A 16,831-nucleotide genomic window follows, 5' to 3' on the forward strand; every position below is an offset into this window, starting at 1 on the left:
TATACGGCATTTCTACCGAGTTCACACAGCAATTCTACTGATTTAATAAGGTGTTTATACGGAATTTATCAAGTACAGGGTAAAAAAAATAATGTATAATTATTAATGATAAATGGCTCTATTTAATTATTTAAATATATATGTATATATATATATATATATATATATATATATATATATATATATATATATATATATATATATATATATATATATATATATATATATATATATATTTATATATTGCTGTACAATGTATTATGTCATTCGTATATTTTCAACCATACGGTTGAGATTCTATAGACTTGTGATTAAGATATTTGATTTTTAAAGTTCAAGTTCAAATTCAGAGATTAAAGTATTTAAGGAAACATTGATGATAAATATTTTTATCTTTATGTAATATAGGATGTACTATATTACCATCAAAAAGGTACCTATCACTCGGTCAAATAACGGAGGAGTACCCGAGCCTGAATAGTCACAAGTTTGGAATATAAAACTTCTGAAATAAGTTTCTTACCAGGGATACTACAAGTCGTAGGCGCTGTATAGTGGCGAGCACCGAACTATTCTTGCTGCTGCTGCCTAGCACCAGTGACTTCCCTCATCTCCTTATATATCTTTTCTCCCAAGAAATTTTTCTCTCGGTTTGAGCAACTTTTTTTTCTTGGTTGGAGCATACGTAAATTCTTGCGTTAAACAAATAGTAATTATTCCAAGAAATATTATTTTTTTCCAACAAAAAAAGGCAATATTGCTACAATAACCTGGCATGGCTTTCTTCAATAAAATATCTCCTGTATTAAGAAATAAAAACTTTTAAAACAAGTGAAAATTTTTCGATTAAAGCATAAAAATATGTTAGCTTGTGGAAAAAAAATTTTGATTCCATTTTGATTAAAAATTTCAGAATAATTATTTATTTGGTGTAAGAAAATTTTTATTTTCCGATTCGTTAAAAAAAATTGTCTTGTATCAAGAATATTTTTCTAGGTTCAAGTTAACTGTATTTTCTGTGTAGAGAAACTAAAATTTAAAAGACGCGTGTAGGTTTTCATAACGTACAAATAAAGAATTTTACGAGCTAAAAAAAACTTTTATGTCAAAATACCCAAACTACATAAACACTGCAGTGTTTAGACATGTTTAAATTGAAGATGTTTTATAATTTTTAATCATAAAATAATTCTAGTTATTAATTCGATTCTCATTGTATTTCAAAATTAACTAATGTTCTTGCGAATTGTTACTACATAGAAAAAATAGTTAACTCGAATCATGAAAAAAATTCCTGATTCAAGAAATTTTGTTTCAACGATTCGGAAAACCAAAATCTTCTTGCGCCAAGTAAATAATTATCTTGAAATTTTGATCTTGAATCAAAATTTTTTTTCCTCAAGTCAACATATTTTTATGTTTAAATTGAAAAATTTTTACTAGTTTCAAGAGTTTTTATTTTTTAATACGAAAGAAAGTTTTTTTTTCAAAGTGAAAATGAACTGTATTTTTTTATTGAACAATTGAAAGCAGAACATAGTGAAGAGATGAGTCATTTAAGAATGCAAGTAGTAGTAAAACATATTGTATCTGTTATAGAATCTGAAGATTGCTTGTTAATGAAACTGAAAGATATGAAAAGTATTTTTCAGCTTCTAAGAGTAAGGCGGCATAAACATCGTATAAATACGGTGCGAACATTGTATGAATACCGTGTAACCACTGTTTAAATGAGGTATAGCAACTGTATAATTACGGTACAACCGACGTTTAAGTACAGCATAAAAACCATATAAATGGAGCATAATCATCGTATAAATACAGTATAGCGAGAGCGTAAATACGGTATAACCACAGTATAAATACGGTATAGTCCCTATATAAAGTTGGTATCAACACAATATATTTGCGGTATTAATACGGTAATAAAATTTCACAAATATACCACATTTATACCGTGGGTATACCGTAATAATGCTTATACCCAAAAAATACTAGGCAAATACCGTAGAAATACCGTTATGGCAATTCCGCGAGGGTTTACTTATTAAAAAATAAAAAATTTCTTATTAGAAAGAAATCCCTGATTAAACAAAACGATTCACTCAATGATAAATGTATATCTATATCGTAGTAAAATTGAATCGTTTTTAATTGTTTTCAATCGTTTCTTTTAATCAGGGATAGTTATTTCTTCAATGACTTATACTTATAATTAAACAAAGAAACAATGATTTAAATATACAATAATTTTGAACTTTAAAAAATTATTAAAATTTTTTATTGATAAAAATCAAGAAAAATAAATTATTTAATTAAGTAATGCTATTTTAGTTAAAAGCCTTTTTTACGCTCAGTGTGTACTCTATCTTGTCTATTCAGTTCAAAGTTGAAATGAGTTTTAATGATAAAGTTTTAACCCGTATATATGTATAACTTACATACATACGTACACACATTGTGTTAATTTTTGAGGAACATCAAACAACTTCTCATTTTCATATAAATTATACCCTATTGATACGTGTACTCACTTGGGACTAAAAAAACTGGGAAAAACCCACTTGAGCTTTTCCAGTATGTAACATGTAATAAAATGGTTGGGCCTATAGTAAGTGTGATTGGGATTTTTTTCCCTTCATAGCTAACGGCGCGTGATTGGAATCTCACACGATTTTTAGGGTTCTGAATATTACCCTCCATATATTCATAATAAAATTTATGATATTAAAGTTAACCGACGTCTAATAATCTTTTGATTTTTTTTAAAACTATGAACTATGAAAAAAAAAATATTTAAAAAAATTGCACTTATTGTTTTTTTAATTTTCTACATGTGCATATTTTTAGTTTTTTTTTTTTTTTTTTTAATTGATTCGTTTAAGAAAAAAAATCCGAAAATGGTTAATTGTCTTCTAACTTCAGGATCGTATAAAATTTGACCTATGGAGGGCAGAGGTATACGGAAAAAAAAATTTAATATTTTTGTATACTTAAAAATAATCTGAATCGATTTAACACTTTTACGACGTTTTGAAATTGATTTTTCTCTAAATCGACTTCAAATCGTGATAAAGTTTCAGGAAGAACACGGGAACAGTATACCTCTACCCTCCACAATTTGACCTATAACCGGGTGGCCACGAACCGGGAATATCGGGAATTATCAGGGAATTTAATGCAACCGGGAAATATCATGGAAATGTCAGGGAATTTCGAAAAGTATTCAAGAATTAAATTGTAACAGTTCAAAATTTAAAAAATTTTCAATTATACACTAGTTATAAAAATTGAGGGGTATTCAAAAAATTTCAAATTTTAAAGTAATTTTCAACAGGTTGTAACTCGAAAGAAAATGGTCATACGACAAAAACAAAAAAGGCAAATTGTTGCTTCAAGTATCTAGTTTTCTGATCTGGTCTTTGAATTATTTTATTATGTGCGGTTTCGGAGTAATCCTAAGAAAACTATCGAAAAAGAAATTTACCAAATTTTTGTTCGTCTTAAAAACGGTCTTCGAGCTTTAATAAATTTTTTTCAATAATTATGATTGATTTTTAATTGCTCCGGAACCGTGTCTAATAAAAAAATTTAAAGACCCAGATCAGAAAACTAGACACTTGAAGCTACAGTTTGACTTTTTGTTTTTATTGTACGACCATTTTCCTTCGAGTTACAAACTGTTGAAAATTACTAAAAAATTTGAAATTTTTCAAATATCCCTTAATTTTTGTAACCAGTGTATTTTGAATTTATTTAAATTATAAAATTTCTTATTAAATATTTTAACTTATACATTTTTAACATCGAATAATCAAAAGTAGGCAATATTAATTTATTTTATTGCCCTTTTTTTCTGGTTTCTCGCATGATTTAATTATCAAATTTAATTATTAAAAATGAAAATATAATAAAAACTTCGAATATCTAAATGATACGAATAAAATTTCTAAATCATGGAAAAATGTTAAAAACTTTACTGGAAAACCGGGAAATATCAGGGAATTTTGAAACCATTTCTTTGTGGCCACCCTGTATAAATAGAATGAGACAAAACTATACCATAGAGGATAAGAAAACGTTCTCTTCTACCCTCCACTAACTGACACAAACTCAAAACATTACAAGTTACAATCAGATTGTTATTCAATACAAGTGGCGGCATCTAGTTGTTTTGAACGTTGACTTACTTTGATGACAGTTATTACTTTTTTTCTCTACAATCTCTGAAATAAATATTTTTGTGTAAAAATATCAAGTGTTGGTTTTTTTTTCTTAACCTTAAAACGGAGGTTTTAATAATTTAATTTTTTCGAACATTAAAAAAAAATAAATAATAGATTTAATAAGAAGTTTTGTTTTTTCATTAATTAAATAAATTGTAATAAATAAATAAATAAATAAATATCAATAAACAATGGCAAGATATTCAAGTGATTCAGATTCTGATCGAAGTAATAAATACCGAAAAAAACATTATCGAAGATCCAGGTTAAATATAATAAATATATCATTTTGATTTGAAATAATTCAGTCCATTTAGATTTACAGAGCGATTGATTATTATTTTAAACTTTAATTTTATTTAATTAACAGATCAACCAGCTCAGAATCATCTGACAGTTCCTCTCATCATAAGAGATCTTCAAAATATTCTAAATCGAGACGTCGTTATAGATCTCGTTCAAGAAGCCGTGATAATCAAAGATCTAAAAGCAATTATAAGTCATCACCAGGAAGTTCTAAAAATAAAGACAAGCGCAGGTATAAAGATAGACGAAGATCAAAGTCAACATCACTTGATAGATTAAATAATAAAAAGATACGATCAGAATCTCGAGAAAAATCAACAAGTCGTTCAAGTAGTTCTCAGTCAAATATCAAGATTCCTTTAGAAAAAACTGTCAGTATTTCTGTCAAAGGTAAATATATGTGTATATTTTCAACTCTTTTTTTAATCTTTCTATATTATTAAGAGAACAAGGAAAATTTTGTTTCCGCCATATCTATATGATAGAATTAGTTGATGTTATTAAAATTGGTATCATTAGATAGGTCTTGACTTGAATTTCTGCTTTTTCATACTTTAAACTCTTTTTAATTGCCAAGTATTGAGATAAATAGATTTATCTATATCATTCGAATTACATTTAAACTACGCGAGAAAAAAGACGATCGTATTTATTTTCTTTAAACAAATTAGTACTTTACTTATTTTGTCACTAAATATGACTGAATGTCACTGAATATATTATTTATATCGTGTTACTTATTCCAAAATGACATATTTTTATATTCCCTTTTGGTTTTAGGAAGATTCTCAAAGCCAAAAAAGTGTGCATAGAAAAAAAAAGGATTCATTGACACAAAAAATCTTTACTCGCCTAAAGAAAATTTTTACTTACCCCAATAAATTTCTTGCATCGTGAATTGAAAACAAAAATTTATTTAGAACTAGAAAAAATTACTTGATGCCAGGAATTATTTCTTGATCAAAAAAATCTTTTCTCGCCCCAAGACAATTTTTGGTAATTGTTTAGAATCGCGGCTCCACCTGTTTATATCAAGCAAAAAACCAAAAATATTCAAATTGCCAAGAGACTTGTTTCATTCTCTGGCATTTGTCGGTGGATTAAAGATATAATTGCTTATTTAAGTGTTATTTGAGCATTAATAAATTGCAAGTGCGTACCAGAGGTATAAATTAAAAGGTATAAATTAAATTAAAAGGTATTAAATTAGCTTAATTTAGTGATTTTGTGAGATATTTAAGCTCGAAAAAAAAGAAATTTTTTATATCATCAGAGCAAAATTTTGTGTTAGTTTGTGAAACTTTTCTTTCAACTTAAAGCTTAAATATTTCTTAAACGGTTGAGTTTATCAAAAAAATTATGAAGACCTTTTTTGTAGAGCGGTAAATTTCCGACGAAAAGCTGTTAAAAGCCTACATAAATATTCGTTTGCTGGAGAGTTATAGAATTTTAATCGAAAAACATTCATTTTTAAATCTATCAACTTCGAGCTTCGATATCACTCAAATGGTTGGATTTAGGGAAAAAGTGTTGGATACCTTTTTTGAAAACCAATAAATTTCCTACAAGAAAGTTAACAGCGCTTAATTTTATGTCTAGGTGTTAGAGAGTTATAAAATTTCAAACAAAAACGCAAATTTTTTTAAAGAAATCTAACTTTGACCTTCAATATCTCTTAAACAGTTGGATTCACAAAAAAAACATAAGAGACCTTTTTTGAAGAGCGGGAAATTTCCTACAAAAATATGTATTAGCCATTATTGTGCACTCATTTTTAAGCAAGTAATTACATTTTTCTCATTGTACTGAAATGAGAATGTATCATTACTTAGGCAGGGTTAAACGGCATTAGAATAAACTTTTTTATTTTTTTTTATTATTTTTGGATCACAAATATATGATTTATATCATACCCAAGTAAAAAAATCTAATTTGGTAAATAACGGACACCCTAATGCCTATTTGCCATAATTTCTGTAGTTTCGTCCTAAGTACGTTAACAGACTCGTCAGTAGGGCTATGTTAACGCACTCTTGCCTTAGACTACATCTCTTACTAGTACGTACCGGCGTAAAACTGTGTTGTGGGCTTCAGCCAGACACTATACCAGCAAAGGAAGGCGGATACCGTCCAAACTACTTGCAACAAAATATTAGGTGAGCTGTTGTACACTGTTAGTGTATTGAAATAACAGAAATATGCCAATTTTCACTATACAAGAGTTCAAAAAATCTTTGTAACTCTTAGTTAGACCTTTCTATCGCCACCGTCCATCTTACGGTATTAATAAAATTAATTATTTATATTTATTAGAAAATTTATTAAATTTATTTTTGGGAAAATTTGCATAATTTGTGTTATTTTTATCAATTTTGCACACTTTAGTTACAAGGTTCGAATAGATATCTTGTGTTAAAGACATAAATACATACAGAAAATTATTTCCGCCGTGTAGCAGAACACGTGGAAAAAGTTTAATTATAGATCTTTTAGGTGTAAGCACTTGGAACTTTGGAAAATGCGTGGAGTCGCTATTGTCAACAATTACCCATTTTTTGTATTTAATTGATAATAAAATTTCTTAGTGCAAATTAAAATTTTTTGCGACAAGAAATCCTTTTTTTCTGCGTATTTTATAAGTTTAGTTGTAATATTTGGTTGTAATATTTACTCGAAGAGCTCGAAAATGTATTCAAAATAATGTTTTCGAGGTTCTTGAGCTCGAAAACAGCGGGAAGTTTTAGGGCTAGCCCGCAGGGTCAACTGATGGACCGATTTTTTTTATCGTAATTCGCCAATATTATCGAGTCTACTCGATCAAATAATCTAAAACATTTAGAAAAGTTGATGGCCAACAAGCTTTTTTGATTGCCGCCTTAACCATCCAAATCGGTTCATTAGTTAAAAAGTTATATTTTTCTCAATTTATCTATAAATTGTCTTATTGAGAAGGTTATTTGCATGTTTGCATGTTTAGGTTTCCACTATATTTAAATGGTGTATTACCGTACAATGGACGGTGTGGCTCAATAAGTTATAGATCAAATTGAACGGAATATAGTATAGGGCCGGATAGCTCAACACACACACACACACATCTGCCCTGTTATGACAAAACGACGTATCTCGAGATACGCTGTTTTGTCGTAGCAAAGCTAAAAAGGTTTATTTAGTGTCACTTAATCATAGGGTATCACCAAAATTTTACTAATTTAATTAATTATGCCAATAATATTGATCAAATGTGCGTATAAAAGAAATGAAAAAAAACGTATCTTTTTTGCATTGGAAATTTAATTCTTCGAGTTAAAGCGTTTTGTCATAACAATTTCATCTATTTATCAAAATAAGCATTAGTTTCTTACGATACAAAAAACGTATCTCGAGTTACAGCGTTTTGTCATAACAGAAATTAATTTTTTTGTTAAGTTGTTCTCAAATTCTGTTAAAACATTAAACGCTATTTTCTCGAAACTATAATTTTTGAGATACGTCGTTTTGTCATGACAGGGCAGACATATTTATTGTATTTCATAATCTTCAAATAGACTCACATTGATATCGTTAATAACTTCACCAGCGGTCACAGTCCGATATGGTCTAGTGGCTAGGATACCTGGCTCTCACCCAGGAGGCTCGGGTTCGATTCCCGGTATCGGAATTTTTTTTTTGTTTAGAAATTGATTTTCTGAATGATTAACTATAAATCTTGCCATATAAAATTCAAAAGTAATTTTATTTTTTTATAAAAGATCAACAAATGATGAATAAAAGATTAATAAAGAAAATGTAACGGTGAAATATTTCATAGATCGATAGAGTATTCAATTCTGAACATAAAAGTATTTTCTCGTTTTTCTTTATGACTTACGGTTGTTAAGTTATCGATAACCAAATCATTTAAAATGAGCTACGTGCTACGGTTTTGCTACTAAAATAATCTTACAATATTTTAAGATTTCTGGGAATGATGATTTTATATTTTTTTATGTATTTAATATTATTCAGTGATACAGTAAAGAACATTAATAAATGTTTTTTTTATTCCAAAAAATAATAGATATTGACATACCGAAACTTTATGTTTATTGCTTTCAGCAATTTAAAAAAATTGCACCTAATGTAATAACGCGCATGCGTGTGGTCATTTAACACAAAAATTAATTTTAAAAAATAAAACAAAATAATTTTCATAATTTTGGAATTCTTGTATTCCAATATTAATTAATCTCATATCTTTAAAAAAAAAAAAAAAAAAAAAAAAAAAACGAATTCTGCTTCAAAGTTACGAAAATTTAATTTTCTTATCAAATTATATTATTTCTAATAAATCAAATACAAATTCATAACTATAAATTGAATTGGAATTAACTTAAAATTTAATTAGTTAATTCAATAAAATTAAATAATAATTTAATATAAAAAAAAAAAAAAAATCGGTCTATCGGTTAACCCTGCGGACCAGCCCCAAAACTTCCCGCTGTTTTCGAGCTCAGCGAGCTCGAAAACATAATGGTGAATACATTTTCGAGCTCGAAAATACTTTTGTATGCCATTGTTTTCTAAAAAAACATTTTTTAGCATTTCTTTCTCCCACGATATCTCGCGAACGAATTAACCGATTTTGATGGTTGAGGCGGCAATCGACGCGTTTTATTAAGTTCTAGAGCTTAATAGATTTTAAAATCGAATGATTCAATTTTTCTGTAGATATCTGAAAAAAAACGTTTTTCACTAATTTTTTAATCAACGATATCTCGTGAACGAATGGACCGATTAAGACGGTTGGAGTGGCAAAAAAAGTGAAAAAATTTTATTTTTGGAATATCTCTGAACGAGCCCTATCGATGAAGCTCAATTTTTTACAGCTTCAAGATATTGACAAGCCGCGTCGAATGACACCTTAAAGTTCAAAATCGGTTCACCCGTTCAAAAGTTACAGGTATTTACACACTTCCGTACGTACACACATACACTCGGACATCATCGTGAAATTAGTCAGAATAGCTTCCTAGAAGCTTAAAACGTCAAGATCTCTTAGAAATTCGATTTTCGAAAATCGGACCGAAACCAATAACTTCCCGAATTTTTGAAAATTTCCAATTTTCTTAGCGGGAAGTTAAAAATCATAAATAAGTAGATAAGTAGAAAGTAATTTCAGAGCGGTTGAGTACCACTTTTTGATATCCATATTTTATACTTCTTTACCATCTTGATTGTAGTTTTCACATGGTGAAGCCACTAATTAGGTTTCCAAATTATCTATAGTGTACCACCAAATAAAACTAACCAACTCGAAAAAATCCTAAATTCTGTAGCCAACTTCACATAATCCACTTCATATCTAATTCCCACTTCATATCTAATACATACATACATAAACTTTTGAACCAGTGGTATTTTTGGAACCTACTCGATGAATTGTGATGAATTATGGCAAAAGTCTTTGAGAATTCCACCATGAGGACAAATGCAAAAGATAAATTTCTATGAAATTTACTAAAAACTTATTATAATATAAAAATAGAATCTTACAATTAATGGAAGCGTAACCGGTGATAAAAAAGGCAGTAATGTACATCATAAAAATATTAAAATTTTTTTTTATTTTATAGATGAATTCTCTATAGAACCAAGAATTAAAGAAAGTGTATTAGAAGAAATAAACGCTGATAGTTTTGTACAAAAAAAATTCACATCAAATGCGCAATCTAAAGAAAAAAAAATAAATAAAAATATCATAATTGATATTTCATCTGATAATATTAAAGTACCAATAATGTCAAGTCCTTCAACTATTTCTGAAAGTATATTTCACAGTTCTGTAAGTATTTAAATATATAAAAAAATAAAAATAAAATTTAATCATTCATTAATAAATAATAAAATTTTCTTTTTTTTTATAGATTTTTATGGATCAAACACTACGTTTTGATAAATGGGTGAAAAAATTGTACAATTTACGACAAAAAGCTATGTCTGATTTGATGTCTATTACTTGACAATTGGAAAATAAGTATATTATAATTTTTTCATTATTAATAAATAACTAAAGCAATTAATAAAGATTTGTTTTTTTTTTATCTTAATAATAAAAAGAATAAATATTATCATATATTTAACATCAATATTTATTTATCACTTTACAGTGTTTTATTAATATTTTTTCACTTTTACATTTATAAATTTGTTATAAGAGATACATTTATTTAAATATTATAAATTACATTTTATTACCACAATAATTTATTTTTAAACTAATTATACTTTGGATATTTTATCTTAAATCTATGGAATGGATCCCGATTAAGTGCATATAGTATAAATTTTTTTATTTTTATCTTTACGTCAATTTGGCAAGTTGGACTCATGCAACTGTCCAAAAATTATGACGCTAAAATACGCAAAATATTATCGTTTGGTTTAAAATTTAAGTATATAAAAAATTATAATAAAAACAAAATACTTTCAATATATACAATTAATAGATCATGATTATTAATAAAATAAAAAAATTTATGCTTTTTTTATACTACGTCAATAATTATGCATTTGGAAAAAAAAATAACATGATCAATAAATTTTTTATATTATTTAGAGATGTATTACTGATCAATCACACGTGAAATGAGACTACATCTAGTAAAAGTGTCATGTTTTTTTACTAATCCTGCCCAATGTAGCTCATGGTTACGATCGTTTTCTCAAGTATGAGTTACTTGATAAATTAATATAAAATTCAAACGTAATTCAAAGTAAAATAAAATTGATCGTATTGTGACGGCTCTACATTAATAATATAACTGTCATATAAAATTTCTAAATTTTTTGACTTAGATACGGAGGGGATAGTGGGATACAAATGTTCTACTGCAACATATATTACGTGAATAATTTATTAGTATAATATTTAATCATCTTTACGTGATTTTTCTTGTACTTCAGCCATATTTGATATATCATATTCGATAATGTTTGTACCAGCAAAATGCCCAAATATAACGCCATCAATACTACGCTTAACTATACCTATTAAAAAAAAATTGATTAATTAGTTATTATTTTATTAGAATAAACAAATTATTGATAAACTAAATATAGGGTAGAAGTACTGTTCGTGGACACTTTAGGGCCAGTTTTGGCCACTTAAAAATTTTAAATAAAATAATTTCAGGGTGGTCACAAAGAAATGATTTCAAAATTTCCTGATATTTACCCGTTTTCCAGTAAAGTTTTTCACATTTTTCCCTGATTTTGAAATTTTATTCGTATCATTTAGATATTCAAAGTTTTTATTATGTTTTCATTTTTAATAATTAAATTTGATAATTAAATCATGCGAGAAACCATAAAAAATGGCAATAAAATAAATGAATATTGCCTACTTTTGATTATTCGATGGTAAAAATGTATAAGTTAAAATATTTAATAAAAAATTTTATGATTTAAATAAATTCAAAATACACTGGTTACAAAAATTAAGGAATAATAAAAAAATTTCAAATTTTTTAGTAATTTTCAACAGTTTGTAACTCGAAGGAAAATGGTCTTTAAATTTTTTTATTATGCACGGTTCCGGAGCAATCAAAAATCAATAATAATTATCGAAAAACATTCATTTGAAGCTAGAAGACCGTTTTTAAGACGAGTAAAAATTTGGTAAATTTGTTTTTCGATAGTTTTCTTAGGATTACTCCGGACCGCACGTAATAAAAAATTATACAGACCAGATAAGAAAACTAGACACTTGAAGCTACAATTTGCCTTTTTTGTTTTTGTCGTATGACCATTTTCCTTCGAGTTACAATCTGTTGAAAATCACTTTAAAATTTGAAATTTTTTTAATTTTCAACTGATACAATTTAATTCTTGGATACTTTTCGAAATTCCCTGACATTTCCATGATATTTCCCGGTTGCATTAAATTCCCTGATAATTCCCGATATTCCCGGTTTTCTCGGTTCATGGCCACCCTGAATTTGTAAAATACGCAATGACATAATTAATTTTTTAAATATATTCAAAAATTCTTTTATTACACTATTATAATGGAATTTTTTTTCAATACCTTTTCATTAATTAAAATTAAGTATTAATTGTCCAAAAATGGAGCAGTGACAACAAACGGTACTTCTATTCTGTATGAGATATTTTAGGCCAAATTGAACGGTTGAAAAATTTTGACCAGCCGTTCAAGAGGTTCATTTTTTTTAACACAACTTTTTAAAAGATACATCTAATGAAATCAATGTTTTTCCAAGTTTTTTTGAAACAATTTTCAGAGAAAAAAATCAAAAAAATTATTGCAAGTATTTTTACACTTGAATGTTGAGTATAAACATTTAAATAATTGTTTTGAAACTGAAGATTGTTTATTTTACTTAAAAATTTTTATCCCGAATTTCTATATATAGCGATTTTTCAGACCAGTCTAACAATAGTATCTTAGAGTACACCTTTTTTTTTTAATTTGTGAAAATATTTGTTTGTTTATTAGTTATAGGGTAGAGGTATCATTTGTGGCCACTGCTCCATTTTTGGGCATTTACTCCTTTATTTTAATTAATGAAAAAGTGTAAAATAAAACTTCCATTTTAATAGTGGAATAGAAGTATCTTTAGACATATTTAAAAAATTGTTTGTGTTATTGGGTCTTTTACAGATTATTTTATTTGAATTTTTTAAGTGTCCAAAACTGGCCCTAAAGTGGCCAAAAACGGTACCTCTACCCTATATGTCATCACAAAAACATTAGTTTTAATTGATTTAAAAAATAAATGTCCCTATTTTCAAATTTAAAAAAAAAACGATCTCTAAAATCCCGTGACTGGTTTTAAAAATAGTTAAATGAATATAAGTTTAAGTTTAAAATTTTTCACAAAAATAGAAAACCTTCAGTTTCAAAATAATTGTTTAAATTTTCTAATTTAAAAATCAAGGATAACGACTTTCTAACAATTTATCCGATTTGTTTTCTAGAAATCTCTTAATAAACAATTTGGTCAATTTTTTCAAGAATTTGTGGGTAAAAAATGAAAAAAAAAAAATCTCTTGTCCATATCGTCAAAGAAAATTTGAAAACCTTCATGTTATTTTCAATAGAAACAAAAAAAATATTTTAAAAATCGTCAAATCAAAAATTCAAACTCTCCAAACCGTCCGATTTGGCATGGAGCGTCCTCTTATATTTTATACTTACCGGTATTGTTTACTTTCTCAAGAGTATATATTGGCATTTGTTTACATTCACGTGCAATATATGTTCCTACGGTAGAGCGATCACAGATAGCTGGAAATACAGCTCTCATTGTTTCACGTACTACTTTAGTATTTACTTCATAATATCCTGAAAAAAAAAAAAAATTCTCATTTACAAACAATGCAAAGGAAATTGGAAATATATTTTGAAATATATTATTTACCATTATACATTTTGTTTAATAAATCATACATATTTTTTGGTGGTAAAACTTTATCACGATCAAGTGCCATAACAAAACAAGAATGACCATCAAGATCAATTATTCCGGTAAGATTCTGAAAACAAAAAAAAAACAATTGACAAAAACAAAACATTTAAACAAAGAGTTTAATTAAATAACAAAAAAAAATATATACAATGTTGAAATCGTGAATAAAACGTCCTTGGCGACCATCACGGAAATCTGGTACTTCAATTCCTTCATAATGTCCATTTTCTAAATCCATTTCAAAGCATTCTTGGAAAAAGTCTTTGCTAGAATCTTGAAAGAAATTACGTATAGTATTTTGCGCTGATCTATCAAGAACAAGAGCTTCCTGTTCAGTATCTCGAGCAAGACTTTTAAATAGATCACTATCAGATGGTACACCAGCTGACAATTCATCGCTAACAAACGGTAATTTATTATCCATACGTTCATATGGAATGCTGTACCATCCAGTACGGAATCTATGCATCTGTTCACGAGCATACCGTCTGTAAATACATATACCACCAAGCACACCAATACTCATTCCCAATAGTGCTGTAAATAATAGACAATACAATGTCATAGACTTTGAAGCGAAATTAGCTCTTCGTAGAATAAAATAGTGTGAATGTCGGCCCATATTATCTCGTTGCTGTTGTTGTTGCTGAGAACGTTGTGATTCTACATCACCCTGGGGATTGTGCTGTTGGAAAATATATTTTATAAATATTTTTTATCATGATTGTCCATCATGAATGTGAATGTAGCAGACATCAGACAAATTTAAAATTATAAATAAATGGAGCAAATAATTTTTTAAAAAATATGAGTGCAAATGTAGCAGACATAAGACAATTTTTAAAATCCATATAAAAAAATAAAACAGTTAAAAAAATTAATGAACTGATTTTAGAATTTTCTAAAAGTCAATTTTTTAATTTTTTTGTTAAAAACAATTTAACTTTATTGTTTTAAAATTTAAAAAACTGTCAGATATCTGCCAACTACTGTCAAAAAAAAAGCACTTACTAATTGCACAGACAGTTAAAAATTTTCGAATTTTTGTTTCAACGACTTAATTTTAAAAAAACATAAATATAAAAATATGCACATGTAGAAAACTTAATAAACTATAGGTGCAATTTTTTAAAATATTTTTTTTTCAATAATTTATTGTTTAAAAAAAAATCAAAAAATTATTGGACGTCGACTGACTTCAGTATCATATACAATTTTATATGATGGTAAAGTTAGCGAATATCTGACAATTTTTAGAACTTTTGAAATAATAATTTGAAATGTTTATAAAAAAAATGCATGTTGAGAGAATTTAAAATTCAGTACATGCATTTTTTTTTAATTTTATTTTTTTTAATTATTTAATTTTTTCATATGTAATTTAAAAATTGTATGTCTGCTACATTTACACTCATCAATTTTATTCATGAGTGTGAATGTAGCAGACATCCGACAAATTTAAAACTATAAATAAATAGAGTAAATAATTAATCAAATCAAATTTTAAAAAATGCGCGTTTAAAAAATTAAAAAATTAATAAGTGCATTTTTTATAAATATTATTCTATTAATTATTTACTCTATTTATTATTCATTTTAAATTTGTCTGATGTCTGCTACATTCACACTCATTTATCCATCAAATAAAATTTTGTTTTTTTGCTTTTAAATAAATTAAATAAAATTAAATAATCATTGGGTTTTCTAACAACGCCCTGGGATTTATACGTAAATGATACGAAACATTATAATGATTGCTGTCGTTATCATTTAAAAGACTTATCTCTCATTACAGCAGGAAAAAAAAACGTCGCATTCAATTATGGTCAATTAACTTTTAAATTATAGTCAAAGTATTAATTAATTACTTATATTTATTACATAATTACTTAATTCGTTTATTAATTCCAACAATAGAGTACAAAAAAAATATATATGTATATATATATATATATATATATATACGCAAATGATGAGGCCTCAATTTATTTTAACGATCAAAATATTTATAAAAAAAAATAATTTGGAGTAATTTTAGCAGTAATGAAAAAATTGAATTTAAAAATTCAAAAATGAAAAAAAAGAGATGGAATATAGAATCCCATATAATTATTTTAAATAAATAAATGGTAAAAATTGATGAGTCCATTGTCTTGATAAATACAAACCAATGGCTGCTCCATTTTATCTGCAGGCTTCTTTTCACCAATGGCTTTTGTGATGACCGTCATCTTGGCGTTTAATTTATTAAAATAATAAACAATTTACATTCACAATAAAATATATAAAACCTTTATGATACTCAATGAGTATTATAAATAATTATTTAATAATACTCCTTAATAAATATAATTTTAGTATATAATTCACAAACACGTTAACACTCTGCTTGAATTCGATTGATCGAGTGACATTCGCGCCTGTCTGAATACACCCCCACTACTACATGCGAAAATTCTCCACACTCACAATCCCCACTCATTGAAATGTTTATATACCTACACAAAACATACATATATAGGTATAATCTAGTCATCAAGAATTTACGCGCGTGCGCAAATGTAATAAAATAGTAGATGTTATTAAAAAATTTTTCTCTAATGTTTTTTTTCATAAAGATTTAAATTTTTTTAAAAAAGTTTCTTAGTTGTCATATTTTTTTTTGCGTACGATAATTAAATTTTTTTTTATTTACAAATATTTTTTTTCGTTTACTCGGAAATTTAATTTTACATTTATTTAAAAAATATAAATAAGTTACATAATATTTTAGGTATTTCATATCATTTGATTGAGAAATAATAAATACGTAAATATAAATATATTTAT

General features: G+C 26.8%; 2 protein-coding genes and 1 non-coding gene across 3 annotated transcripts; 2 read left to right on the forward strand and 1 right to left on the reverse strand.

The window, feature by feature from the left end:
* Nucleotides 1–4,243: 4,243 nt before the first annotated feature.
* LOC130669152 (serine/Arginine-related protein 53) lies at nucleotides 4,244–10,598 on the forward strand. The gene is made up of 4 exons (XM_057471895.1): nucleotides 4,244–4,491; nucleotides 4,597–4,922; nucleotides 10,148–10,356; nucleotides 10,439–10,598. Exons 1-4 carry the CDS (start codon nucleotides 4,418–4,420, stop codon nucleotides 10,532–10,534), a joined length of 705 nt encoding a protein of 234 aa, XP_057327878.1. The 5' UTR covers nucleotides 4,244–4,417; the 3' UTR covers nucleotides 10,535–10,598.
* On the forward strand, nucleotides 8,122–8,193 carry Trnae-cuc (transfer RNA glutamic acid (anticodon CUC)). The gene has a single exon. It is a non-coding gene; the product is annotated as a tRNA-Glu (tRNA).
* A 47-nt stretch (nucleotides 10,599–10,645) lies between the features above and the next one.
* Nucleotides 10,646–16,441, reverse strand: LOC130669151 (integral membrane protein 2C). Its single transcript, XM_057471894.1, has 5 exons — nucleotides 16,171–16,441; nucleotides 14,151–14,687; nucleotides 13,955–14,069; nucleotides 13,732–13,878; nucleotides 10,646–11,561 (listed from the first exon to the last, which is right to left on the reverse strand). Exons 1-5 carry the CDS (start codon nucleotides 16,231–16,233, stop codon nucleotides 11,443–11,445), a joined length of 981 nt encoding a protein of 326 aa, XP_057327877.1. The 5' UTR covers nucleotides 16,234–16,441; the 3' UTR covers nucleotides 10,646–11,442.
* Between the last annotated feature and the right edge of the window lie 390 nt (nucleotides 16,442–16,831).

The sequence above is a fragment of the Microplitis mediator genome, chromosome 5 (genome assembly GCF_029852145.1).
Source record: "Microplitis mediator isolate UGA2020A chromosome 5, iyMicMedi2.1, whole genome shotgun sequence".
NCBI classification, from domain to species: Eukaryota; Metazoa; Arthropoda; class Insecta; order Hymenoptera; family Braconidae; genus Microplitis; species Microplitis mediator.

What these genes read in the sequence shown, in the direction of transcription:
- LOC130669151 (XM_057471894.1), bottom strand. Translation starts at nt 16,233, where the DNA reads ATGACGGTCATCACAAAAGCCATTGGTGAAAAGAAGCCTGCAGATAAA. An exon ending in TTATTCACGATTTCAACATT is followed by an intron (nt 14,070 to 14,150) that starts GTATATATTTTT and finishes TTTTGTTTTCAG; the next exon opens with AATCTTACCGGAATAATTGA. An exon ending in TGAGAAAGTAAACAATACCG is followed by an intron (nt 11,562 to 13,731) that starts GTAAGTATAAAA and finishes TTTTTTTAATAG; the next exon opens with GTATAGTTAAGCGTAGTATT.
- LOC130669152 (XM_057471895.1), top strand. Translation starts at nt 4,418, where the DNA reads ATGGCAAGATATTCAAGTGATTCAGATTCTGATCGAAGTAATAAATAC. An exon ending in AAACATTATCGAAGATCCAG is followed by an intron (nt 4,492 to 4,596) that starts GTTAAATATAAT and finishes TTTAATTAACAG; the next exon opens with ATCAACCAGCTCAGAATCAT. An exon ending in TGTCAGTATTTCTGTCAAAG is followed by an intron (nt 4,923 to 10,147) that starts GTAAATATATGT and finishes TTTATTTTATAG; the next exon opens with ATGAATTCTCTATAGAACCA.